General features: G+C 36.8%; 2 protein-coding genes across 2 annotated transcripts; one reads left to right on the forward strand and one right to left on the reverse strand.

The window, feature by feature from the left end:
• Positions 1-3,624: 3,624 nt before the first annotated feature.
• LOC116894194 (olfactory receptor 483) lies at positions 3,625-4,572 on the forward strand. Its single transcript, XM_032895908.1, has one exon. The coding sequence runs from the start codon at positions 3,625-3,627 to the stop codon at positions 4,570-4,572; it is 948 nt and encodes a 315-aa protein (XP_032751799.1).
• Positions 4,573-23,593: 19,021 nt separating this feature from the next.
• On the reverse strand, positions 23,594-24,538 carry LOC116894196 (olfactory receptor 490-like). Its single transcript, XM_032895909.1, has one exon. It carries the CDS (start codon positions 24,536-24,538, stop codon positions 23,594-23,596), a length of 945 nt encoding a protein of 314 aa, XP_032751800.1.
• Positions 24,539-27,161: the final 2,623 nt, after the last annotated feature.

Consider the following 27,161-nt stretch of genomic DNA (forward strand, 5'->3'; position numbering starts at 1 on the left):
GATCCCCAATACTACAATAACTGTTAGACAATTTTTCGTTAAGTGCTTGAACAAAGGAGACAGGGGGATCAAAAGTTCAAGGTCATTCTTAGCTACTTAGCAAATTCAAGTCCACCTAAACTATATGGGTCCATCTGAAAAAGAGAAAGATAAGATACATACATCATGAAATACACAACATTGTGAAGGAATCTTTGACAGTGACATATATATTCTGTAAGGATTATGTTTATATTCATGTTTGTGCATATGTTCATGTGAGTTCAGATGCCATTATGCCACAGTACATATATACAGTGATCAGAAATCGATGTCACTATCTTTCCTGACTTTCCAACCTTCTGATACAGGGTCTTTTATCATTCACTGCTCCATACATAGGCTAATGTACCAGGGGATTTTCAGTGATGATTCTGTCTCCACCTCTCCTCTGTCAACAGGAACAGGAGACACTTTGAATGAAAATTGACTGTTGCTCAGTGATCAACCACTTTTTCCAAGGTAATATCACGGATATAATGTAGAACTTAATGAAACCAATGCTAGCAGTAGAGCTGAGATGAATCTTCATGTGGAGAATCATTGACTCTTCTTTTCTACCTTATAGCATATAAACTGTGCCACCTGTTACATCTTTGAGGTGGGGATTATGAAGTGTTAACCCTTTGTTGGAAAGCATCCATACCGCTTTCTTTACACTATTTTCTAGGTAACAATTATATTTTATACTCTTCCTTATAAAAATTGAATTTGCTTCAATCATTGAAATTTGCATCTCATCTATCCCTATATTCACCAAAGTACCGACCTAATAGAGATTTTACATCAACCTTTAAAATATTTAAAGAAATGAATGAAAAAAAAACCAAAACTAGTTCACTTTTTTATTTTGTCTAATATTGTCTAACACGAACCAAAATGAATCAAATATCAACTTGAATGATTTACCTAGGATTATTTGTGACTCTATAGCTCCCATGATTACCAAGTAAAAGTCCACCAATACTCACATAAAAAGGGAAACAAAATATTAATAGAGATTGACAGAGTCTTTGAAAATTAATTGTTTGCATGTGTGAAATACACTCAGTAGTTACTGGGAATGAGGTAATGATCCCTGATGATTTGAATTCACACTGGAATCCAGAGCCTCAGCAGGGACTCATATTGAGTGATAAACAATGACAGTGAAGAGAGCTGTGTAACTATAAAAACCACAGTAACTTTGAACTTATTAATGAAATGAGTTTTTATTTCAAAAGGTAAGTTATTTTACTTTGTTTAATATTATCTAACACAAACCAAATTCATCAAATATCAACTTAAATGATTTACCTAAGATTGTTTGTGAATGTATAACTCTCATGATTACCATGTTGGTAAATGGAGATACTTTCTTCTTTGAAAATACACTATATTTCCAAACATGGCACAAGAAGAAGAAAAGAGGTATCCAACAAATAGGTAACAGAAAACAAATGAACAAACTTTATTGAATCATTATATTTACATAGGCAAATAATTCAGAATGGTTGGGTATAAAACTAAGGTTCTTTTTTTATTTTATTTAAAATAGACTTTTCTCTCATACGATATATCCCAATCACAGTTTCTCCCTCTTTCACTTTTCCCAGCTATCCTCCAGTTTTCAAAGATTCCTTATTTATTCATCCATCGTTAAGACCCAATTCTATCATGACCCTCAAGTGTATAAACATGTAACCTTGAGCTAACAGCCTAACAATTTCAGTAGCTTTAAAATACTTTTGTTGCTTATGTCACTGAATATCACATGCAAAAGACATTCTTTGTAGAATACATTTTGCAACATCAGAGACATCACAGTGGACAAATAATATAATTATAGAATGTGAGAGGTGAGAAACAATCTGCTCCTTGTTGGGTGAACCTTGATAAACCTCTCAACTCCATAATTTGGGTATTTATTGATCAGTATCCTCTGTTGAAAATCATGTGAATTGATTCCATCACACTCTAGTTTTAAAAAGCTTTGATATTGGGAAAGGATTTGATGTGTTTCAATAAAAATTTATAATAATATGATAATATTATTCATATTTTATATGGTGATAAAATTGATATTTCAATTTATTTTAAAGATGGTTATCTACTTAGAATCATTAAGAATATTTAATGAACTTAGAACAGGAAGTTCCATTTGTAAATTTGATGTGATCTCTATTTTATTTCTTCTCAATTCTGAAAAGAAAATTTATCATTTAAAAAGTTGATGAATATATGACCTTACTTACAGAAATGATAGATTTTATGACCAGTGTCATCAACAACGAACCTCTCTGTGTATGAGTCATTGGAAAACTGAAATGCTTCCTGCTGTCTGGCCTTAATTGTTATGTGCCTTCAACTGCATGGCTACTCTTTATAGTGTGGTCACTAAAAGAAATAGACTGAGTTTGTACTCCCTTACCTCCATTTTTAATTCTCTTTTTTTAAAAGTTTTGGTATTTTTGTGTATATGAATGTTGCATGTATGTGCATACATATATGGTCACCTCAGGTATATCTGGTGCCAAGAACCACAGAAGAAGTCACTGGATGCCCAGAACTAAAATCACAGACCGGGAGAAATTGTGTGCAAGGGATGAAACATGGGTTCTACATAAATACATCAAGTACTCTTAAACATTGGACCACTTCTCCAGCCTTATAAGTGGAAAAAGTCCATGGGGTAATAAAGCTGTAAAGAGACTCTGATGAAAATGATGGTGTGTGTGTGTGTGTGTGTGTGTGTGTGTGTGTGTGTCATATCAACTTTGTAGTGAGAATCTTTAAAAGAAAAGCCATCTCACCATGCAAAGTCTTATAATTGTAAATATTTAGCTCTAATGTCAACAAAGTGTGTTTTATTACAAATAAATACAAATAAAAGTTACATGTGTGTTTCTTACCTTGAAGCTATTTCATTCTATAAAACATCAATTATAAAAGAAACTTTGGGTCTTAGACATAAAAGTAAAAACATAATAAATTTTAAAGCCCGTGCTAATTATTTAGTAAGCATTAAATGAAGTTAGTAAAGATTTATCTTTATTAAATAATAATATGGTTTTAGGTATTAATTCCCTTAAAATAAATATATTTTCATCAAAATTTGTATTTTTGTATATTTTTTGAGAATAGAATGGTGTAGGAAACATACGATATGTATGGATGCCTAAGGACAACATTCCTGCCACCATTTGAGCTCCAGTAATCAAACCCTTCATATCAGGTATCAGCTTGATGACAAGAACCTTTACCTGAAAAATCATCTTGCCAGAGAAAGTCTCATAATTTTAAACATTTAGATTTAGCACCAACTAAATACGTTTTATTTTAAATAAATGGAAATAAAGCTTACTTATTATTCATAACCTATTTCTAGGATTTCTGCTTAAATAATTTTCAAGGCATTATTTCACACATATATATAAACAATGAAATCTCAGATGTAAAACTCCATTATTGGTTCAATCTTTTGAATAGTATATTGGTGTGTCATGCTCTCTGTGTCTATATTAATTAAACTGAAGTAAAATATTTATAGATCATGTCTATTCTGTCTCCATCACAACCTTGATCTGGCAGGAACCACACTGTCCAATGGCTTTCCTGCAGGATGGGAACTACACTGCAGTGACAGAATTCATTTTATTGGGATTAACTGATGACCCAGTCCTCAGAATTGTCCTCTTCACCATCATCCTGTGTATCTACCTGGTGACTGTTTCTGGAAACCTCAGCACCATCCTTCTCATCAGAGTCTCTTCCCAGCTTCATCACCCCATGTACTTTTTTCTCAGTCACTTGGCTTCTGTTGACATAGGCATTTCATCTTCTGTCACACCCAATATGCTTGTCAACTTCCTGCTGGACAGAAATAGTATCTCCTATATTGGATGTGGCATTCAGCTTGGTTCAGCTGATTTCATTGCATCAGTTGAATGCTTTCTTCTGGCTGCCATGGCTTATGATCGCTTCATGGCAATCTGCAACCCACTGCTTTATTCCACCAAAATGTCCACACAAGTCTGTATCCAGCTGGTTGTGGGATCTTATATAGGGGGTTTTCTTAATGCTTCCCTAATTGTAATGGTTTACTTTTTTTCTTTTCTCTTCTGTGGACCAAATATAGTTGATCATTTTTTCTGTGATTTTGCTCCTTTAGTGGAACTCTCCTGTTCTGATGTCAGTGACTCTGTATTTCTTATCTCATTTTCTGCTGGCTCAGTCACTATTATCACAGTGTTCATCATAGCCATCTCCTATTCCTATATCCTCATCACCATCCTGAAGATACACTCCACTGAGGGTCGACATAAGGCCTTCTCCACATGCACCTCCCATCTCACTGCAGTCATTCTCTACTATGGAACTGTCACCTTCATTTATGTGATGCCCAAGTCTAACTATTCTACTGATCAGAACAAGGTGGTGTCTGTGTTCTACATGGTGGTCGTCCCCATGTTGAACCCGCTCATCTACAGTCTCAGCAACAATGAGATTAAAGGTACTCTGAAGAGACAGCTTGGTATGAAAACAGTTTCTTAGAATTATCCTGGAGTTTTTATTTTTGTAATACAATATTTTGATAAAATATGCAGACAAAAACAATCATCATCTCAGACTTGGTTATTAGCATTATTAATAATCTTTTTCCTTCTTATTTCCTTTTCCTTCTAGAACATATAGCAATTTTGTTTTATTGCATATCCCCTTTTAGAATTTTATGCAAAGTTTGTGCATTATTTTCACCCTCCCTCCCAATTCCTACCAGTCTTGTAGCTGTGTTTCCCAACTACGTGTCCTTATTTTCATCAAATTTACTTGTGCTGTTCATATATACTCTGGGATGTAGGCATCTACCAGAGAACAATTATCTTACCAAAGGACAAACCCTTAAGACAATTGATTCTCCTCTTATTAGTTATCAATTGTCAATTACACTTTACCTAGAGGTGCATTTCATGATTACTTCCCACAGCCACATTTGAATTTGGTTTTAGCTCATACAGGTTGGCTGGGATATCATGAGTTCATATCTACAACCCTTCTGAAAAAGAGGGTTTCTTTGCAGTCATCTAATAGGTCTCCTTGTAGTCATCCACCACCGCTGTCCCTTTGCAATCTTTTCACCCAGTCCTTGACAAGATGCCACTGCTTGTAGATGAGAGGGGAATGAAATAGATGCTCCAATTAGAGCTGTGCCTTCCACAGTGGCCTCTAACTCCCCGAACATTGAACAGTTGTGTGTTATTTGCTAGCTACTGCAATTAGTACGTATTTCTCTGATGACAGTTGGGAAGTATGCTAATCTATGGGTGTAATGATAAGTCATTAAAAGGTGGTTTATACTACATCTATTTAGTAATAAAATGGTGATAGAATTTTTTGCTAGGGCCTTTGTCATGTCTAGCACAATTTTGGCCCTGAGAGTGTTGTTAGGTGTGGATTTCATCTTCCGTAGGTAGTCTTACATCCAGTCAGAAAGTAGCTTGTTACTCTCATGACATTGATATAACTTATACCATCATTAGGCATGTCTTTCCTTTCTGGTGGTTACTGTAGTTTGTAAGGTTCACAAGAAAAGTTGTCTGCATAGAAATTGCCATTTAAAATCATCTTCATATTACGTTATTCCTATTGAAATATTTCAATACCTTCCATGTCATTCAGAATAGAATCTAAATACTCTCCATAAACCTTCCCTTTGATCAACCTTACTTGCTCCCTCTTTAGGTTATAAGAATGAATGCACATGTTGTTTTCTTTCTGGAAACTTTTTGCCCACTCTTCATACCTACAAGCCCTTCTAATTTTCTTACTTTAATATCACTTGACCCATGTGGGTTTCATTTCAAACTAATATAACTCATCCTCACCATAGCTAACTTTAGCACTAGTATTCATTCTATTTATGTATGCCAACATATATGCGCATGTCTAACATATATGAAAATATTTTAATTTTATGTAACAATAAATGTTGACATAGAAACAGTTGGAAAACCTATTTAAGAGTGCAATTAAGAACATCAATAAAATACTGAAGTTTAAGAGAAGTTGAGTAATATCTTATGAATTTCAAAGTGATATACAATTGGTTATGGTAAACTCAAATATTATTGATATTGAGCAAATATATAGACCAACAGAACAGAAAAGGTGGTTCACAGTTAGTTGCATATGATATGAATTATCTTCTGTAATATTAGGGATTAGTAAAATATTTTGACAAAAACCCTATTTTCCTCTATCTTTATAAATAAACATGTCAGCTGTAATATATTAAGCACAGCTTTAAATAAAAACAATTGTCTTATGATATTTATTTATTTATTTATTTATTTATTTATTTATTTATTTGGAGCTGGGGACCGAACCCAGGACCTTGCGCTTGCTAGGCAAGCGCTCTACCACTGAGCTAAATCCCCAACCCCCGATATTTATTTTTTTATTAGCTAAAGGAAACATCACACAACAAAGGTAGAAATCAGAGCATGTCTTGGTGGAATCAGTTTTTGCCTTCTACCACATGGACATGATTGAGGGTCAGGCATTGCTATCAGGCTTTATGACGAGTGGCATTACAATTGTGATTTCTCTCTGGTTCTTCAAAAAGTATTATTTAGGAATACAATTCAGTAGGTATATGAGGACCAGACATAACACCGTGCCATATCATTCTATAGCATGGCAATGTCTATAACATTAAACAACACCTGGAGGGACCCTGAAAATGCAGATGGTGCTATTTTAAGATATATTGTGTATCAGAGGGACAAAGAGCTTCTGAGAAATTCTATTCTGCCCATATTACCATTTTAAGGCATTTTAAAAATCCATGAAATAAGTGTCTATGCACAGAGATGTCTGCTGTGTCAATGTGGTAAATTTGCCGTTGATTCTTTCATATGATATTTGTCAATATTTTTTCTTTCTTCTTCTTTTAAGAAAGGAATTAATTTGTGTAACAATTTCTCAGGAATATTCCATCATGGAAGGTATAGCAATAGTAAAGGAAGGCAAAGAAACAGGAGCATGTTGGGGCATCTTTTGGGTATACACCCGAGAGGTATAGCTGGGTCCTCAGGTAATTCAACGTCCAATTTTCTGAGGAACCTCCAGACTGATTTCCAGAATGGTTGTACCAGTCTGTAATCCCACCAACAATGGAGGAGTGTTCCTCTTACTCCGCATCCTCGACAGCATTTGCTGTCACCTGAGATTTTGATCTTGGCCATTCTCACTGGTGTGAGGTGAAATCTCAGGGTTATTTTGCTTTGCATTTCCCTTATGACTAAAGATGTTGAACATTTCTTTAGGTGTTTCTCAGAATGGCTATTCAGCATCCATCAGCTGTGAATTCTTTGTTTAGCTCTGAACCTCCTTTTTTAATAGGGTTATTTGTCTCCCTGCGGTCTAACTTCTTGAGTTCTTTGTATATTTTGGATATAAGGCCTCTATCTGTTGTAGGATTGGTAAAGATCTTTTCCCAATCGGTTGGTTGTTGTTTTGTCCTAACAACAGTGTCCTTTGCCTTACAGAAGCTTTGCAGTTTTATGAGATCCTATTTGTTGATTCTTGATCTTCATGCATAAGCCATTGTTGTTTTGTTCAGGAAATTTTCTCCAGTGCCCATGTGTTCGAGATACTTCCCCACTTTTTCTTCTATTAGTTTGAGTGCATTTGGTTTGATGTGGAAGTCCTTGATCCACTTGGACTTAAGCTTTGTACAGGGTGATAAGCATGGATACCCAAAAGATGCCCCAACATATAACAAAGACACATGCTCCACTATGTTCATAGCAGCCTTATTTATAATAGCCAGAAGCTGGAAAGAACCCAGATGCCCTTCAACAGAGGAATGGATACAGAAAATGTGGTACATCTACACAATGGAATATTACTCAGCTATCAAAAAACAATGCCTTTATAAAATTCATAGGCAAATGGATGGAACTGGAAAATATCATCCTGAGTGAGGTAATCCAATCACAGAAAAATGCACATGGTATGCACTCATTGATAAGTGGATATTAGCCCAAATGCTTGAATTACCCTAGATTAACAGAACACGTGAAACTCAAGAAGGATGACCAAAATGCGAATGCTTCACTCCTCCTTTAAAAGGGGAACAAGAATACCCTTGGGAGGGAATAGGGAGGCAAAGTTTAGAACAGAGGCAGAAGGAACACCCATTCATAGCCTGCCCCACATGTGGCCCATATGTATATAGCCACCAAACTAGATAAGATGGATGAAGCAGGTTGACAGGAACCGGATGTAGATCTCTCCTGAGAGACACACCCAGAATACAGCAAATACATAGGCGAATGCCAGCAGCAATCCACTGAACTGAGAACGCGACCCCTGTTGAAGGAATCAGAGAAAGGACTGGAAGAGCTTGAAGGGGGTTGAGCCCCCATATGAACAACAATGCCAACCAACCAGAGCTTCCAGGGACTAAGCCACTACCCAAAGACTATACATGGACTGACCCTGGGCTCCAGCCTCATAGATAGCAATGAATAGCCTAGTAAGAGCACCAGTGGAAGGGGAAGCCCTTGGTCCTGCCAAGACTGAACCCCCAGTGAACGTGATTGTTGCAGGGAGGGTGTTAATTGGGGGAGGATGGGGAGGGTAAGCCCATATAGAAGGGGAAGGGTAAGCGTTAGGGGGATATTGGCCAGGAAACCGGGAAGGGGAATAACAATCGAAATGTAAATAAGAAATACTCAAGTTAATAAAGAAAAAAAAGAGGGTTAAGTGCGATGCTTCTCCACTTGGGAGGGAGAAGAAAGCAGAGGTCAGAGGGAAGGTGAGAGACTGGAGGGGTTGGGGGAAGTGTAAAATGGAAATATATTTAGGAATTGGGTGTGCGTGACCAGGAGTGAATCCCCAAGAGCTAGTAGAATGAATGAATATATAAAATCTCAGGATGTGGTAGGTGAGGTGACTCTCTATTATGTACCAGAGACCTGGGACAGGAGAGAATCTCAAGGTTCAAAGACAGGGACATTAGATGATATGATCAACATTTAGTAGAGGGGACTTGTAGAATCCATTTCTGGTACAAAACCAGGCATCAAGTGGATGGATAAGGTTGCCATCCCATAGTCAAAAACTTTGATCCAGAATTGTTCCTGTCTAAAAGAAAGGCAGAGAAAAATGGAGAAGAGACTGAGAGAAAGGACGTCCAATTACCAACTCAAATTTAGACTCTTCACAAGGGGAGGCTCCAAGGTATGACACTATTATTCATGCTATGATGTACTTACAGAGAAAAGCCTAGCATGGCTTCCCTCCTAGAGGCACAAGAGTCAGAAGCAGCTGACTAAGACAGAAGCAGATATTTGCACTCACACAGTGGTCTGAAGTTGGGAACAACTGTGGATGAGATAGGAAAAGGCTGGAAGAAGTTGAGGATGAGGGCAATCCCTTAGGAAAACTAGCAGTCTCAGACAATGTGCTACCCATCAATGTGCAGCATGATCCACAGAGAGCAGAGAACTGCCTATTTTGGTCTCAATGAAAGAAGAAGCAACTAACTCTTGAGAGACTTGAGTCCCTGGGGTATGGGAATACCTAGCAGGACGTTAGGGGTTGTGGGCATGTGGAGTTCTTTCTCTTCAAGATGGGAGAGGAGGAATGGGATGGAAAACTGTTTGACTGAGAGGGTGATAAAGATTGTACTGTGTTGCCTGAGCCCTGGAATACATGTTATTCACCGTCCAACCCTACCTACCCTTGGGGGTTGGAGGTGAGGTGGCACAGAGTCAAAGACACAGACTCTGGGAACAGGTCTCCTGTTCCACCCAGGCTGCGTTAATCCCAAGAAAGCATTTCTTCTAAACAGCAGTTCTTGATCAGTTGGCATTGTCTGTACCAGCAATCTATGTTCTTTCAGGCAGTCCTCAATTGGTCCTCCAACAGGTGAGGCTCCCATTGTTTACGTAACGGTGGCCCTACTGCTCCTGCTACAGGAGTGTAAAACATTTTAAACATAATTTCAAAATAAATTTTTCCCAACTTAATTTTTGGTTATATTGTTTTATGGCAGCAAGAGAAACCATAAGAGATATTGACTCTGGTTTATTGTGATAATCCTGGACATGATAATGTTTTGGGGAGAGGATTATGGAAGGACTTTAGAACTATGGACTAGAAAATCCATTAAGTGTTGAGAGCCCAATGACCTGTTCTCTAGGAACAAGGAAGCTAAAAATATTGAGAACACAGGCTAGGTTTGTAACATTTTGTGGAAAGCAAATACTATTGGGAGTTTTGTGTGAAGAATCTTTAATTCTGAGTAGCTGTGACTGTAGAATCTGCTTTGCTTAACAAGTTACTAGAACTACTAAAGATTTTTGCAGAGATATTCAGTGATCTCCAGCTTAAGCCAGAATATTAGTGGTGATTAAGATAAGACTTAAATCTTTTGTCATCTCTCTGAAGTGTTTGCACAGTGTAAGTATACCAAACCTCTGTTTTGACATGCCAAATTGTGTCTCTTAATGTGGAGGTATGTCAATGTAAGACACTCCATATTTCTATTTGTTCTAAAGCTGTGAATAGATCAAGAAGGATGACTGATGCTTCACCCAGTGTTTGCAGTAGTTGAGTCTCTGAAGAGAACCAAACACCTTGGAAGAGCATAGAATTCATGAATCAATTCCAGACGATTGAAAATTGAGTTACTTATACTGCTAAGGCTTGGTTTTACTTTGTTCAGATTGTTATTATGCCCTGTTTCTTCTTTGTTTTCTATGAGGTCACAGTTTAGAGAATTTGAGTTTTAGAACAGTTGTGATTTTCAATGTGAGATCTTTTGAATAAATGAAAGGAAAATATTTGGACAACAAACTGCATGCTCTTATTTTGGTGTTGTGGTGGAGGAAATAGAACCTATAGTCATCTGAAAACTACGGAAGTGTTAAAAAAACACTTTCATAAGGTCTATCTATAACCAATTCTCTTGGATTTTTTTCTAATTCATGACAGAGAGGGCCTAGCTCATTGTGGTTACTCCCATACTTTGATCAGTGTCCTAGGTTTAATAAGAAACTGACTGACATAGTCATGAGAAGCAAGACAAGATGCAAACAATAAAATAAGTCAAATAAATCTGTTTCTCCAATAAAAAAAAAGAAAGAAAGAAAGAAACAGAAGCATGAGGCTTACTCATCACATTTCATCTATAATTAGAAAACAAAGCATGATCAGGAAGTAGGGGGGCAGGTTATAATATCTCAAATACTGCTCGAAACAGCGTCTTTCATACTGCCAGTTTCCACTTCCTTAAGAACTATTACTGGACCAAACAACTCCATTAGCCAGGGATCAAATTACTCACTTCCCGTGACTTGCTCAGCCTGTCTTTTTATGTGATCATGGGCCACCTCCTCTTCTAATCCTATTCCTCGCCTCTTACCTGCCATCAAAATTTGAAACCATAGGGGATTGATTCTCTGAGTGCTCCACATTGGTTTACAACCCACTACTAGCAAAGGAGATATGTTCTCTCCATTCTGACTAATATCTCCAATTCATTGGTTCATCTTAACACTCAAAATTAGTCTATCTATGCCCTAAATACACTGGTTAAACTGTATCATTAGGACTTATAAACTCATCACAAACAGTTTTTCAAAAAAAAAAAAAAAAAACCACCTACTGCATACTATCTACTTGCTCAATCCAGATGTCATAACCTCTCTCCCCTAGTTGCTTTCATCATCCCTCCCCATTGGATAAAAGTGATTTTCCCCTCTTCTAACAGGTTTAAGTGACAGTTCAGTTGCTAGTCTTTACTCTTGCAGCTATGTTTCCATTTATTCTTCATTTCATCCATTCATTTTTAAAAATGACATGATAAAAATAATATTATTTTGGAGTTGAACAAGGCTGTGGATTATTGTCTATATTCTAGTAAGGGCACACAAAAGTTAAGTCAAGAGCCTCTGGTTGGGCAGTGGAAAAGGGAGGTGGGCTGAGAATTTTAGAGAGTAGTACAGAGAGTACAGAGAGACAGAGGAAGGGAGGGAGAGGAAGAGATAAGATGGAACCTATAGCAGAGAAAGAGGAGCCAGAACCACACAATCCTGGGAACCATAACTATTGGGAATTTCTTAGATAGATGGTTAAATAGTAAGTAGGGTACATTTGCCACATCTGCGTGTGTAGCTTGTGTTTATATCAATTGAGTTTTTAGTTCATTATTCAGGCATTTTGTGGGTTGAGAATTTACTAATCTAAATATGACTTATAAATTACAAGCCTCCAGAGTTTTGATTTTACCTTGTTATGGGGATTTGTGACAGCTAACCACAGGGGGCAATGGCTGGGAATGTGAGTGGAAAATCTCTTGGGATGAGAATAGACCTGTCTGCTGCTGGTGCCTTGCCAGTGATAGCGTGGGTTACATATTTTATATTTCATGCGACACAAGAAATATCAAAAGAAGGAAAGGAATACAAGGGAAGACACAAGAATCAGAGACCTACTCATTTAATTACTCAGAACTCCATAAAATTATGAAGTTGAAAGACCATCTATACACAGATTTGGAATGGATCCATGCAGGTCCCATGCATGTTACTTCAGTCTCTGTGAATTCATATTCATATTGCTAATGATGATTTAAAGGGATGTATGGGACCCAGAGGCATATGTTGGACAATCCTTTGAGGGTACAGTGAGAAAAGGCAGAAAAAAGACAGAGATAAAAAATATATTCAGGATGCCTGTCCAGTGAATACGACAACAGCACATTTAATCTGTATAGCCTTTTTATACCCCACAGTTCCATGTGGAACAAAATCACAAGCTAGCAGAAACAATGGTTATTGAACATATAGGGTATCTTTTCCCTTCTGGAGTCCCTGTTCCATGATTAATAGAACATTCGGCCTCTAGCACTGAGCATCAGGTGCATTTTTTTTATCATTTCATTTGTCAGCAGGCCAGAAAATCTGTCAGCAGACCCTGACCCTCCTTTAATCAGCCTGTCTATTGGTGCAGAAAGACTGTGCATGTCTTAGGCATCCCTTCAAGAAATGTGGACTTTATCTGCCACCAGTACATTAATTCTAGTATCCATGCCCTATCTTAGGTTGATCCACGTCTGAGAGAATCTTACATGTCTTTGATTACCAGCCTCTGCAATGGGGATTGTAACCTATTATATTGCAGTTTTGAGCCATATATGATAGATATCTCCATGGATGTTAAAAAAGAAACAACATTTAGCCACAAGTAGTAACAGGTATAATCCTATAACTATTAGACTAAGTATCCAAGGCAAGTACTGAAAAGGCCAAAAGAGTAAATAAAACCAGGAAGGCGTGTTCATTCTTAATTGCTCTAATCATTCAGAGGCAGCTTTTGCAGCACCGAATTGCAGGACTTTGGCATCGTCTAGATTCAAAATTTCCTGATGGAATTGAATTAGGTCCAAAAAAAGTTAGCATCATGCTAAACATCTTTAACATCTTCATGCAAACATACTCAATACCAACCTTGTTGACTTTCATTATACCCTTTTGGAGTAATACAAATTCATTGGTATTCTACATGACTCATATTCTAAATGTGATCTCACTTCTGGCCCTTGAACTTCATCTTTTAAATACTATACTACTTCATACAAGGCATTTATCTTTTGTTCTAGCTTAATACCTGTATCTTTTTGCATTCCTAAAGCTACAGTAACATTTTTAGACAAAACATTAACAAAGTGAACAGTTTCAACGAATTGAGATAAGCTAGTGTGGCTGTAGTAGCAATGACTATAATAGACACTATAGGAAGAATTCTAGCATTGAAAAATACAATCATTCTTTTAGGTCTACTCAAAGCTTTTGGAATTTTATTCAACACTTGCAAGCATTAATATGTTTACCAACCAATGTTCTGAAACATTGACTAGAAGCATAACAGATGAAGGTTGATGTACTATCATAACAGAAATTCCTTGCACAGTGTCAGATACACAATTAGCCAAATTACAGTTGTAGCAAGTTACATTGAATCTGGACCCTTACATAGTGATGTTACTTTTCCTACCAACAGTGCATATGGTGGGGAAGCACAGACCAGTACATTTCCCACTGGCATCAATCTGAACCCAGTGTTCCATCTCCATTAATATCTATGTTAGCTGACTTAATATTTCCCAATATAGGTCTGTGATGGTTTTGAGCTAGATCACAAAAGTTCTTTTTGTGACAGTTCTTTTTGCCAGTCATCCATATTTGTTTGAGGACTCTCCTCAGTTGGCATCAGAAAGTGCCTCATCAACATCAGCATCATGGGTCTGGTCAATTGCATTTTCCCACATGGCAAACCAAATGCTCTGCAAACCACCTGTCACTTTCAGGATCCTGTGGAAAAACACAACATACCATTTTCCCCATATAAATACCAGAATGGGATCATGCCATATGACAGTAAGCAGGTCTGTCGATTTCACCTGGATATAAGTATGCTGAGTTGTAGGGTGTAACAGACACTTGGCAGCAGAGAGTCCATTGGCATCCAAGGTCAAAACATTTAAAATAAACTTTTGTAGTGAAGGAGTATACAACTCTCCATTTTTTACTTTTTGTAACTGAATTTTAAAGCACCATTGGCTCCTTCTATACAAATAAATTATTATATATATAAATTATTATTATATTTTATTTTAAAAATATTTTTAAATATTAGTTTAAGATATAAATTTTTATAAGTCTGAACATTCTCTTATTATTGCTACAAATATGAGTTATAAAACATAAAAATTAATGACATAAATGTTAAAAGAAAACATTTCTTTAAAAATAAATTATATATTTAAAAATATTTAAATATTTGATTAAAATAATTAAACTTTATTCATTTTATTGAAGTACTGCTACAGAATCCCCCATAAGTTTTTTTGCTGTCTACCGCAACCTGGTCACAAAATCTTGGAAGAACTTGGAAACTGCCTAATTATGATGAGAACTTCAGGTCTTTCATTAAAGAAATCAAAGGAGACTTTAGAAAATCAAGAGATCTCTCCCATGTTCATGGATTGGTAGGATTATCATAGTAAAAAATGGCCATGTGATCAAAAGCAACCTACAGATTCAATGCAATTCCCATCAAACACAATTCTTCAGAGACCTGGAAAAAACAATTCTCAATTTCATATAGAAAAACCAGAGACACAGGATAGTGAAAACAATTCATAATAAAAAAAGAAATTCTGGGAGTTATTTTGTCCTATTGACAGCGTCCTTTGCCTAACAGAAGCTTTGCAATTTTAGGAGGTCTCATTTATCAATTCTTGGTCTTAGAGCATGAACCACTAGTGTTCTTTTTTTTTCATTCTTTTTTTTTTTTTTTTTTTTTCGGAGCTGGGGACCAAACCCAGGGCCTTGAGCTCACTAGGCAAGCGCTCTACCGCTGAGCTAAATCCCCAACCCAATCCCCAACCCACTGGTGTTCTATTAAGGAAGATTTCCCCTGTCCCTGTGTTTGAGGCTTGTCTCTTCTATTAGTTTCAGTGTATCTGACTTTATGTGGAGGTCTTTGATCTACTTGGAGTTGAGTTTTGTACAAGGAGATAACAATGGATCAATTTATATTCTTTTACATACTGACCTCCAGTTGAACTGGAACCATTTATAGAAAATGCTGTCTTTTTCTATTGGATACTTTTAGCCACTTTGTCAAAGATTAAGTGACCATAGGTGTGTGGGTCCATATCTCGGTCTTCAATTCTATTCCATTAATCTATGTGCCTATCGCTGTACCTGAGTGACATAATCCAGTCACAAAAGAAGATACATAGTATGCACTCACTGTTAAGTGGATATTAGCCAAAAAACTTGAAAAACCTAAGAAAAAAAATTCACAGATCATATGAAGCTCAAGAAGAAGGAAGAACAAAATGTAGATGCTTTAGTCCTTCTTAGAAGGGAGAACAAAATATTCTTGGGAGGAAATACAGGGACAAAGAGTGGAGCAGAGACTGGAGAAAAGGTCATCCAGAGACTCCTCCACCTGGGGATCCATACCATATGCAGGTACCAAACTTAGTCACTATTTCTGATGCCAAGAAGTGCTTGCTGACAGGAGATAGATATGGATGTCTCCTAAGAGGCTCTGCCAGAGTCTTACTGATACAGATGAGGATGCTTGCAGCTAGCCATTGGACTAAGCAGGGGACTGCAACATAGGAATAAGAGAAAGGACTGAAGAAGCTAAAGGGGTTTGCAACCCCAGAGGAAGAACAATAATATCAAGCAACCAGACCTCACCAGAGCTCCCAGGGACTAAACCACCAACCAATGAGTATACAATGGAGGTGCCCATGGCCACATATGTAGTAGAGAATGGCATTGTCCAGCATCAATAGGCAGAAAAGCCCTTGGTCCTGTGAAGGCTCATTTTGTCAATGTAGGGGAATGCCATGGCATTGAGCTGGGAGTGGGTGGGTGTGGGTACATCTTCATAGAAGCAGGGGGATAAGAGAGGGGGTATGGAAGAGGGAGGAGGAAAGGGGAGAACATTTGAAATATAAATACATAAAATATCAAAAAAATTAAAAAATACTTCTGGGGAAATCACCTCGAGATGTACAACAGAGCAATAGTGATAAAAACTGCATCGTATTGGTACAAAGAGAGACAGACTGATCTGTGGAATGAAGACTCAGAAATGAAACCACATACTTCTGAATACTTGATCTTTGACAAAGAATCCAAAACTATACAATTTAAAGAAGAAAGCATTTTCAATAAATGATGCTGATTTAACTGGCAGTTGGTATGTAGAAAAATGAAAAATAGATCCACATTTGTGACATTGCACAAAGCTCAAGTCAAAGTTGATCAAGGACCTCAAAACAAAAAATGATACACTGAATCTTAAAGAAAAGAAAGTTGGAAAGAGCCTTGAACACATGGGCACAGGGGAAATTTCCTAAACAGAACTCCAGTGGCTCAGGCTCTAATATCAAGAAACTGAAAAGCTTCTGTAAGGCAAAAGACATAAACAATAGGATAAAACAACAACCTACTGATTGGGGAAAAAGCTTCACTAACCCTACATCTGATAGAGGGCTAATATTCAAAATATATCAAAAAGCTATAACTCCAAAAAATAAAACAAACAACCTAATAAAAAATTGGAGCTAAACAGAGAATTCACAACAGAAGAATCTCCAATGCCTGGGAAGCACTTAAAGAATTGTCTAATGTCCTTAGTGATCAGGGAAACACAAATCAAAACGACTCTGAGATTGCACCTTATACAATCAGAATGGCTAAGATCAAAAACTCAGGTGACAGCACATATTGATGAGGATGTGGAGAAAGAGGAACACTCCTCCATTGCTGGTGGGATTCCAAACTGGTACAACTTCTCTGGAAATCAATTTTCAGGTTCCTCCGAAAATTGGAAATAGGTCTACCTTAAGACCCAGCTATACCACTCTTGAGCATATACCCAAAAGATACCACACCATACCACAGAGCCACATGCTCTATTCTGTTCAGAGCAGCTTTATTTATAATAGTCAGAAGCTGGAGACAATCCAGATGTTCCACAATGTAAGAATGTATATAGAAGATATGGTTCATTTACACACTGCAATACTATTCAGCTATTAAGATGAAGGACATCATATATTTTGCAGGCAAATGGAATATTCTGAGTGAGGAAACTCATACCCAATAGGACATGCATGGTATGTATTAAAAAATAAGTGGATATTAGCAAAAAATGTACAGAATACCCAGGATACATTCCACAGAACTCAAGAAGGTTAGGAGAAGGGTCCAAGTGAGGATGCTTCAATCGCACTGGCAAGGGAGAAGAAAGCATTCATAGGAGGCAGAGGGAGGGATCTGGATGGAAGAGGGCATGGGGAGGGAAAAAGGGCAACATGATTAGGTATTGGAGTGGAGGAGGGAAAACAGTAGAGAAGCTATGAGGGAAAGCAGAATGAATGGGAAAATGCAACTGCAGGGGATGGAAGGCAGGTGTACCCTCTAGAATGTACCAGAGACCTGGGAGGTGAGAGATGCTCAGGACTCCAAGGGAGGTACCTTATATGAAATGCCCAACAGGGGTGGGAGGAACTTGAAGAATCCACCTCCTATAAAAAGAATGGGCACCAAATGGAGACATGGGGTTGCTATCCCATAGTCAAAAACTCCTACCCAGAATTGTTCCTATCTAAAAGAACTGTGGACATAAAAATGGAGATGAGACTGAGGAAAAGAAGATCCAGTGACCAGCCAGAATTGCAATCCAGCTCAAGAGGAGGCTCTAAGACCTGTCACTATTACTGATGCTATGCTATGTTTACAGGCAGGAGCCTGGTATGGATGTCCTCTGAGAGGCCCATGAAGCAGCTGACTGAGACGGAGGCAGATATTTACACCCAACCAATGGACTGATGTTGGGTACCACTGTGGTTGAAGTAGGGAAAGCTGGAAGAAGCTGAGGAGGGCTACCCCATCAGAAAACCAGCGATCTCAACAAATCCTGACCCCTTACATCTGTCAGACACTGAGCCACAAATGAAGAAGCATATAAGAGGTGGTCTGATACATATACAGCAGAGACTTCCTGGTGTGGTCTTAATGGGAGAAGTGGTGGCTAACCTTTGAGAGCTTTGAGGCCCTAGGGAGTGGGAAGGCTTGGTGGTACTGGGGAGCACATCCACTTGGAGATAGAGGGAGGGGGAATTAGATGAGGAAATGTGGGAGGGTGGGTCAGGAGAGAGATAATGACTGGACTTTAAAACATTAAAGTAATAAATAAAAAAAAATTCAAGGGATGCTTTAACCTATCCTTTGCCCAATGGATGAATTTTTGGCAATTGATGTCTACTTATAGGGGGTTCATTCTCACTTAAGAATGTGACTGCTGGTAGGTTTCTCATACTCCTGTGCATGGCTATGCACGGATTTACCTGTGGGCAATGTAAATTGGACTCAGGGGATTATTAATAAGAAGAAATTAAATAAAGGTTCAACTAACAGTCACTTGAAGGAGTTGGGGGAAAGTGGTGTTAGATGGCTATGATCAATGTACTTTATGAAAAGATATAGAATTTTAAAAAATAAAGCATTGAAATGTATTAAAAAAATAACTGTTGAGCAGGCTCATGATACTGCCCCTCTTCTGCTAGCATCTCAAATGTAATAGACAATTGCTGTGCTGGATTGATCCCATTAGTATTTTGATACTGCTCAACAAATCCTGATTTCCATAATAAATAATCTTCTCCTGAGAATCATGCCATTGACAATTGTTTTCAGCCCCCAGGATTGAGGGGGCTCCATGGTAAATGATTCAAGCATAGCCTCAATAAATGGGGCTGTTGGCCCATACTGTGCACATGCAGTTTTTAAGTTTTTTTTAACTGTTTAAACAGAAGAGGCTGATACATTTTGAACCTATCACCTTTAAGATTGACCTCTTCTGTAACTGGAAACGCAAAATGAAATCCCCTGAACATCATTTCCTCTCTTAGTACCTCTTTCAAGGTCACTTGTATGAGAAACAAAAGCCTCTGTGAAGGCTATGTCCCAGACAGCTGTCTCAGTAGTGCTACAACTGATGGCTCTGTCTTTGTCTCTGCCTCTGGAGGAAGGTCCAGTCCAGATAGGACTCTTAGTACTTTATGAGCATTCAGCTTAGGATCCACTCTGATGGTCCTAAGAACTCCCCTTGAGCTTGTGGAGCCCGCAATTGCTGCATTTGCACAGACAATGAAGTAAAAGTATTTTGCAATCACTGCACTTCTCTGTAACTACCTTGTCCTCGGAATTGCTTTTGAGTTCTTCCAAAGCAACAGTTGGCAATAATTTGTCTCCCTATGATATCTAGCAGCTCCTGCTTCCAGCTGCTTAGTATACATAAGCTTGACTGCAAGAGCAGGGTACTTAGTTTCACTTTCTCACTTCTTTGTTGAAGTGTCCTCTGATGGGAGCTGCTTTCATTGTAATCTATTTCTCTTTCTCATGTCTAGAGTCTATACTATCTCTAATCATAGTTAAGAAACTATAAGTTTCTACAGACATTTTACCTGGTCCACGTTGATCATAATAATTTTGAAGTCTTTCCCCAACCTTTTTCCAGGTCACTAACTTTCCTAGTTAGTTTTTTTTTCTGCATCTTTACTTACTTATTTTCATTTAATTAAACACACACTTAAGTCTCCATTTTCTAAAACCAGAAATGGTTTTTGTTTTTAAACCAGGAGTAATGTGGTGCCCATAATCTTGAACCATTTCACCCAAGGATTGAGGTATTTCTTCTACTCTAGGGAAAGTCTTGTTGCCCATTTTGAACTGCTGACTTCCATTCTTCTGGAATTTGTTTTCACTTTCCCACATTGAAATGAATCTCTAAAAGAATGTTAGGATGACTTTCCTCACATCATATTAAGGTGTGATTCTGCATTGTTAATTTTGATTGCTGTACTGGCAGAGAACTTCTTGCTGGCAGGATTTTGGTATTATCATTTCTATGGCCCATCACCTACTTCTGATTTGTAAATGCTTGTTCATCTCCCACCTCCCCAAAACATGGAGGTCAGGCAATACCTCATTGCTGAAAGGCAAATTAAGAATTGTTCTGGCATTTTCTTTCTGCTGATTGGTTAAAATTAAAGTCAGACAGCTAATAGCTTGAATCAAGAAGTACTGGGTCAGAATTTATCTGCAGGTAGAGAGACAGGTAGGATAAAAGCAGATGTGAGATTTGAAACAGATACAGAAAGAAACAGAAGGGAACTGAAGGGAAACCGGAACCTGGCAGGGAGGTAGAGAGCTATTGACATGGATTGGGGCAAGTTGAGAAGTCAGGTTAAGTTAAATGAGCTAGTGGAGAGATTGCCCCGACTCCCCCAGCTAAAAGGCCAAAAGTTTTAAACTACATAAATGTCTTATGTCTTTACTATTGTGACTAGGAGGCAAATTCTAGGTCTCCAGGAAACAGATCACATTAACCAGTTTTATAGAGATATAGAAAATAAGGACTCTACAGATTAACAAGTATTAAATGATAGAATTTTCTAACTACTATTTTCAATCATAAGAGGAGAGAGTGACATGACTCTCATGGCCCAGATGTGTTGAATGGGTGCTGCAATCCACACTATTCTCCTGTTGACAATCACAGTTAGAGTAGGGAAACAGGCTAATGCACATTTTTGTAAAATCTGTTACTAACATTATGGTCATTATTTTCAGAAGAACAGACATTGTCAATTCAAGACTTAGTAAAGGAGAGAGATTCCTTAATTTCTTACAGACTAGCTATCTCCAATATTTTCTTGTTTCATTTTTAAAGGGATTAATTTCCTTTTAATTTTTATATGTATGAGTGCTCTACATTTGAAGAGGTGCACCACATACATTTCAGGTCCCTTTAGAAGGCAGAAGAGTGTGCTGAATCCATTAGACTCAGTATTGTAGATGTTTTTGAGACAATGTAGGTTCTGAAAACTGAACCAAGATAATAAGCAAGAGTAGAATGGTATTTATCCAGTCCACCCAACTCCTAATTTACTCTTAATTCCACCCTACATCCCTCTGTATTATATATTTGTCTTCTTCTTTAATTTCTTTTCTCCTACATTTAGTATATGTGTTTGTAAATAAGAGCACAATTTGTTAAGAGTCATTTCATTTCTTCTACCATTTAGGTTCCATGGAATCAAAACCACATGATTGGACTTGGTGGTATTCACTTTTCCCACTGAGAGTTTGCTTCTTCTTAAGAACACTCATGTAAGGAGCTGTATACAAATCTTTCCAGATAGCTCAATCCAGTCTTTATGACTTGAAAAGAATTTCAACATGTCTGATAAAAGTGTAAGGCAAACCTCCTACACCAGACCTTAGAACATTAGTTATGTCAATCCCAAATTCTTGAACATAAAGATTATATTCCTCCTATACACTGAATTCACTTTTCTGAGGTTGGAATAGTCAACCTGTTTTCTGTATTTTATTTAATGTATTGGCTAAGCATGGATTTATTAAGAAATAATAAGTTAATGACTAGTAAGAAATTTCCAGATATTTCTTGGTATGCTTGAGGATAGTCTAGAAAGAAGACAGGAAAAATATATAAAAAGCCAGTCTACCATGACAACTTATAATTGTTTCAGAAATATTATTTCAGATGGGAGTTGTTTTAAGGTAGATACAGAATTACCATCAGACCATTCATTCCATGTAGATATATTTGTTGAGTTTTGTATCCTAGTAGCAAGTAGCCAAGAAAGACATGTTACTGAATGAAAAAATCAACATTTTAAAACTTAAAGCATAGTAGAAAAGAAAAAAGTAGTTAATAATGTTAGAGTTAGTGTTAGGAAAGATGGGTTATATTAACTTGTGTAGACTAGAAAAGAAATACCCCTGGGCCAGGAATATTAGAGAAAGAAAATTGAAAGGGCCTATAAGTATAGAGAGTGGGTTGAAATTGCCAGATGGAAAATTGCAAGTGCCCTCATCCTTATAGTCCCATGAAAGACAAGTCAACTCAGAGTATAAATAGAAGTATAAACTCAGTGGAAAATAGAAGAATACCTGAATTATCTTCTGAATGGAAAGAAAGGTATTAAAATACTTCAATAAAAGCAACCAAATACAAATGTATTTTTGAATTTCATATGTGTTGTACAGACAAGTTGTCTTAATAACCCTACAAGCTACAATAACCACTTGCCTAGAAATACATGCCTACTGGTGCTATAGTGACACATATATCATGGGAGTAGCCAGGAACTGACAGAATCTAAGGCTAGCTCCAGAAGATGAAACCCTTATTTTATATCATTCTCAGAGTTAAAACATGTACTAGACATATCAAAAACCCTGGTAAAGAATATAGAATAAAAGAACAGACAGCTCTAAATGAGATGTACATATCACTCTCCTCTCCTCTATAAGCAAAGGAATCCTTGTCAAGGAGTGGGGGAAATGATTGAAAGAGTCATAGCTGGTGGATGACTACAAAAATACCTTTGGATGGCTACAAAGAAACTTTTTATTTCCATACACAACATCATGGTTGTAGATATGAACTCATGAGTGTGTATGAGTTCAAACCGAACAAAATCCCAGGATGGAGCTGGGAACTGGGAATAAAGTCCCTCTCTATTTGAGGAGTAATTGACAATTGATATCTGGGAAGAGGACAGTCAATTGTTTTTACGGGTTTGTCCTTTGGAAGGATAACCAAGCTACAGAAGATGCCTACACACCAAAGTATATACAGGCAGAACAAGTATTATCAGACAAAAAAGATGGATTCTGGAAGGGGAGCTATAATACTAGGAGAAATTGGAAAGAGGGGGTGAAAAATAAACACTTTGTATAAAGTTTTCAAAGACAGATATAAAACCACAAAATAGTAAATGTAATGAAACAAAATAGCTATACATTCTGGGAGGAAAAGGAGCTGAGAAGCAAAAGAGTAAGGAGAAAACTAGCAACCAAATGTCACATAGTGGTCACGTTGATCTTACATAATTGCTCTTATCATATTAAGCTTGAAAAAATAAGAGATCATTCTATGAAACTGTTTTCCTCCAAATCTGTTTCTTCAGAGCACTTTTAATCTCATTATTTCTGAGACTGTAAATGAGGGGGTTCAACATGGGGATCACCAACAAGTAGAAGACAGACACTACCTTGTTCTGGTCAGTGGAGAAACTGGACTTGGGCATCACATAAATGAATGTAACAGTTCCATAGAATAAAGTGACTGCAGTGAGATGGGAGGTGCAGGTGGAGAAGGCCTTCTGTCGACCCTCAGTGGAGTGCATCTTCAGGATGGTAATGAGAATATAGGAATAGGAGATGGCTATGACAAGTGCTGTGACCATAGTAACTGAGCCAGCAGAAAATGAGGTAGCAATAACATAAACACTGACATCAGAACAGGAGAGCTCAATCAAAGGAGCAAAATCACAGAAAAAATGATTGATTATATTTGGTCCACAGAAGAGAAAAGAACAAAAGGAAACCATGGCAAAGGAAGCGTTAAGGAAACCCCCTATATAAGAACCCACAACCAACTGGATACAGACTTGTGTGGACATTTTGGTGGAATAAAGCAGTGGGTTACAGATTGCCATGAAGCGATCATAAGCCATGGCAGCCAGAAGGAAGCATTCAGCTGCACCAAAGAAAGCAACTAGGCTGAGCTGTATGCCACATCCAAGGTAGGAGATGATATTTCTCTCTACCAGAAAATTAGCAAGCATATTGGGTGTGACAGAAGATGAGTAGCCTATGTCAACAGAAGCCAAGTGGCTGAGAAAAAAGTACATGGGGTGATGGAGCTGGGAGGAGACTCTGATGAGAAGGATGGTGCTGAGGTTCCCAGACACAGTCACCAGGTAGATGCACAGGATGATGGTGAAGAGGATGACTCTAAGAAGTGGGTCATCTGTTAATCCCAATAAAAGGAACTCTGCCACTGTAGTATGGTTCCCATTCTCTAGCCAAGACATGGGATAATATAGCTGCTGCCAGATGAAGTCTGTAATGGAGTCAGAACAGGAAGGGATTTATAAATAGTTCACTTCATTTCATTTAATAAAGACATATAAAGCATTACAATCTAACCTGTTATTCAAAAATTGGATCAACGATGGATGTTTTTACTCTGGAATTCATTGTTTATACATTTGTGCAAATTAAGGCCTTAAAAATTATTTAAGCAGAAATGCTAAACATGTGTTATAAATAAATAATGTCTACTTACATTTATAATAAAACATACTTAATTGCCATCAAAGTTGTAGATTTAAAATTATGAGACTTTGCCTGGTGATAAAGTTACCTGATAGCCAGAGTTTGATTGTAAATCAGATGATGGGAGGAGAGAAACAACTCCTGATTATTGGCCTTTGGTCTATACATGTATGTCATGTTTCCTACACAGTTCTCCTCACACAGATGAACAGATATATGTACAATAATATGAGTCTTAATAACAATAGAGTTATAAGTATAAACAAAGACTTAAGATCTAAAATCATATGATTATTTAATTACTAATCTTTTGAATGCTTACTAAATCATCAGGACAGGATTTAATTTTTTTCATTTTCAATTTTATATCTATGTAATGTTAGTTTATTTATTTCATTTCTTTATTTATTTCCATTTTACAGAAGAAAGGAGTTTCATGTTACACACACACACACACACACACACACACACACACACACACACACACACTAATGGGGATGGAAAGGTGGTTCAATTGTTTAGTACTTGTTATACTTGGAGAGAACCCAGGTTTGATCCCTAGCATTTATAGTGTTTCTCCTAGCATTCTGTAGTTCAAATTCTGGGGATCCAGTGGACTTTTGTTTGGTTCACAGGCACCAGGAATACAGGTGGTACACGATTATATATTGACATGCGTGCAACATTCTTACACACAAAAATAAAAGTTAATGAAACTTTAAAAGTGAATTAGAAGTGAACATAAGGCAGGTTGGACTCAATATATTAAATATATTAACTTTAGTAAGCACACTATAAATATAGAGTAGCCATGTAGTTGAGGGCACATACAAAGTAAGGACAGACAACAGGTAGCATTTCGAGTTTTCAGTGACTAATATATAGAAAGGTGCTTTGTTGGTGATACTGGTCATAATATCTATCAGTTCTGTAAATAAGGTCATGTCTTCATCAGCTTTCTTTTCAGAATTTAAATTTCTTTTCAGAAAATAAATTTCTTTTCAGAATTGAGAAGAAATAGAATGAAAGTCACACTAAATTTATAAATGGAACTTCCTGCTGTAAGCACAATAATATTGTAAATGATTCTAAATAGATTATTGTCTTTGAAATAATTTGAATATCAACTTCATCATATAAAATATGAATAATGCAACATTTTTCTAATTTTTATTGAAATGCACCAAATCTTTTCCAATGTTATAGTGTTTTTTAACTAGAGTGTGAAGGAATTAATTTATATAATTTTTAAGGGTGAAATTGCTCAATAAATATTCAAACTAAAAGAGGTTAAGAGAAGTATCTAGGTTATCCTAACAAGGGGCAGATTTTCTCTCATCTCTCACATTCTATATTTACATTTTTAATCTGTCCAGTATGATATCTGATGCTGGAAAACCTACAAACAAAGGAGGGTTTTGCATAAGATATTCACCTACATTAAGAAACTAAAACATTTGAAAGGTACAGAACTTTTTAGCTTTATGGCTGAGTGATACATGTGTATATGTTTCAAGGCCATGTTGGTTTCTTATCTGACCAATTGATGGATAAGTATAGAATCTTTGAAAACTTCAGGGTAGTTGCAAAGAGTGAAAGGAAGAGAAACTGTGATCGGGGTATATTGTATGAGGAAAAAATCTATTTTCAATAAAGTAAAAAAAAATCTTAGCCATTCTGAATAATTTGCCTATGTAAATATAAGTTCATTTCACAAATTTCATTTTCATTTTGTTACATATTTGCTTGATTCCATTTGACTTCTTTCTATGCGATATTTGCAAACTTTGGTAAAATTTCAAAAAGTATCTCTATTAACAAGCAAAGTAAAAACTCTTACCTCTTGAAATAAAAATTCATTTTAGAGTAAGAAGTTAAAAGTTACTATAGCTTTATAGTTTCAAAATTGTTTCTACTGTCATTGTTTGTCACCAAGGATAAGTCCCTGCAGAGAATCTGGATTCCAGTGTGAGTTGAATGCAACAGGGATCATTACATCATTCCAAATGAGTACTAAGCAATTGATTTCACACAGAGACATAATTAATTTTGAAGGAATTAATTATTATTAATTATTGTTTTCCTTCTTATGTGAGAATTGATACACATTCACTTGGTATTCATGGGAGGTACAGGATGACAAAAAATCTTAGGTAAATCGTTAAAAGTTGATATTTGATTTAAGTTAGTTCATGTTAGAAGATAATAAGTGAAGTATAAAAGTAAACTATTTTGGCTTTTCTCATTTATGTATCTGGATTTTTCTTTTAGTATTTTAGTGGTTAGTGTAACATATTCTGTAATATAAGAGTTCTAGTGAATATAGGAAGGGATGTAATACAAAGTTCAATAATTACTTGAGGCCACCACAATATTTTT

Source organism: Rattus rattus, chromosome 2 (assembly GCF_011064425.1).
Source record: "Rattus rattus isolate New Zealand chromosome 2, Rrattus_CSIRO_v1, whole genome shotgun sequence".
Lineage (NCBI taxonomy): Eukaryota > Metazoa > Chordata > Mammalia > Rodentia > Muridae > Rattus > Rattus rattus.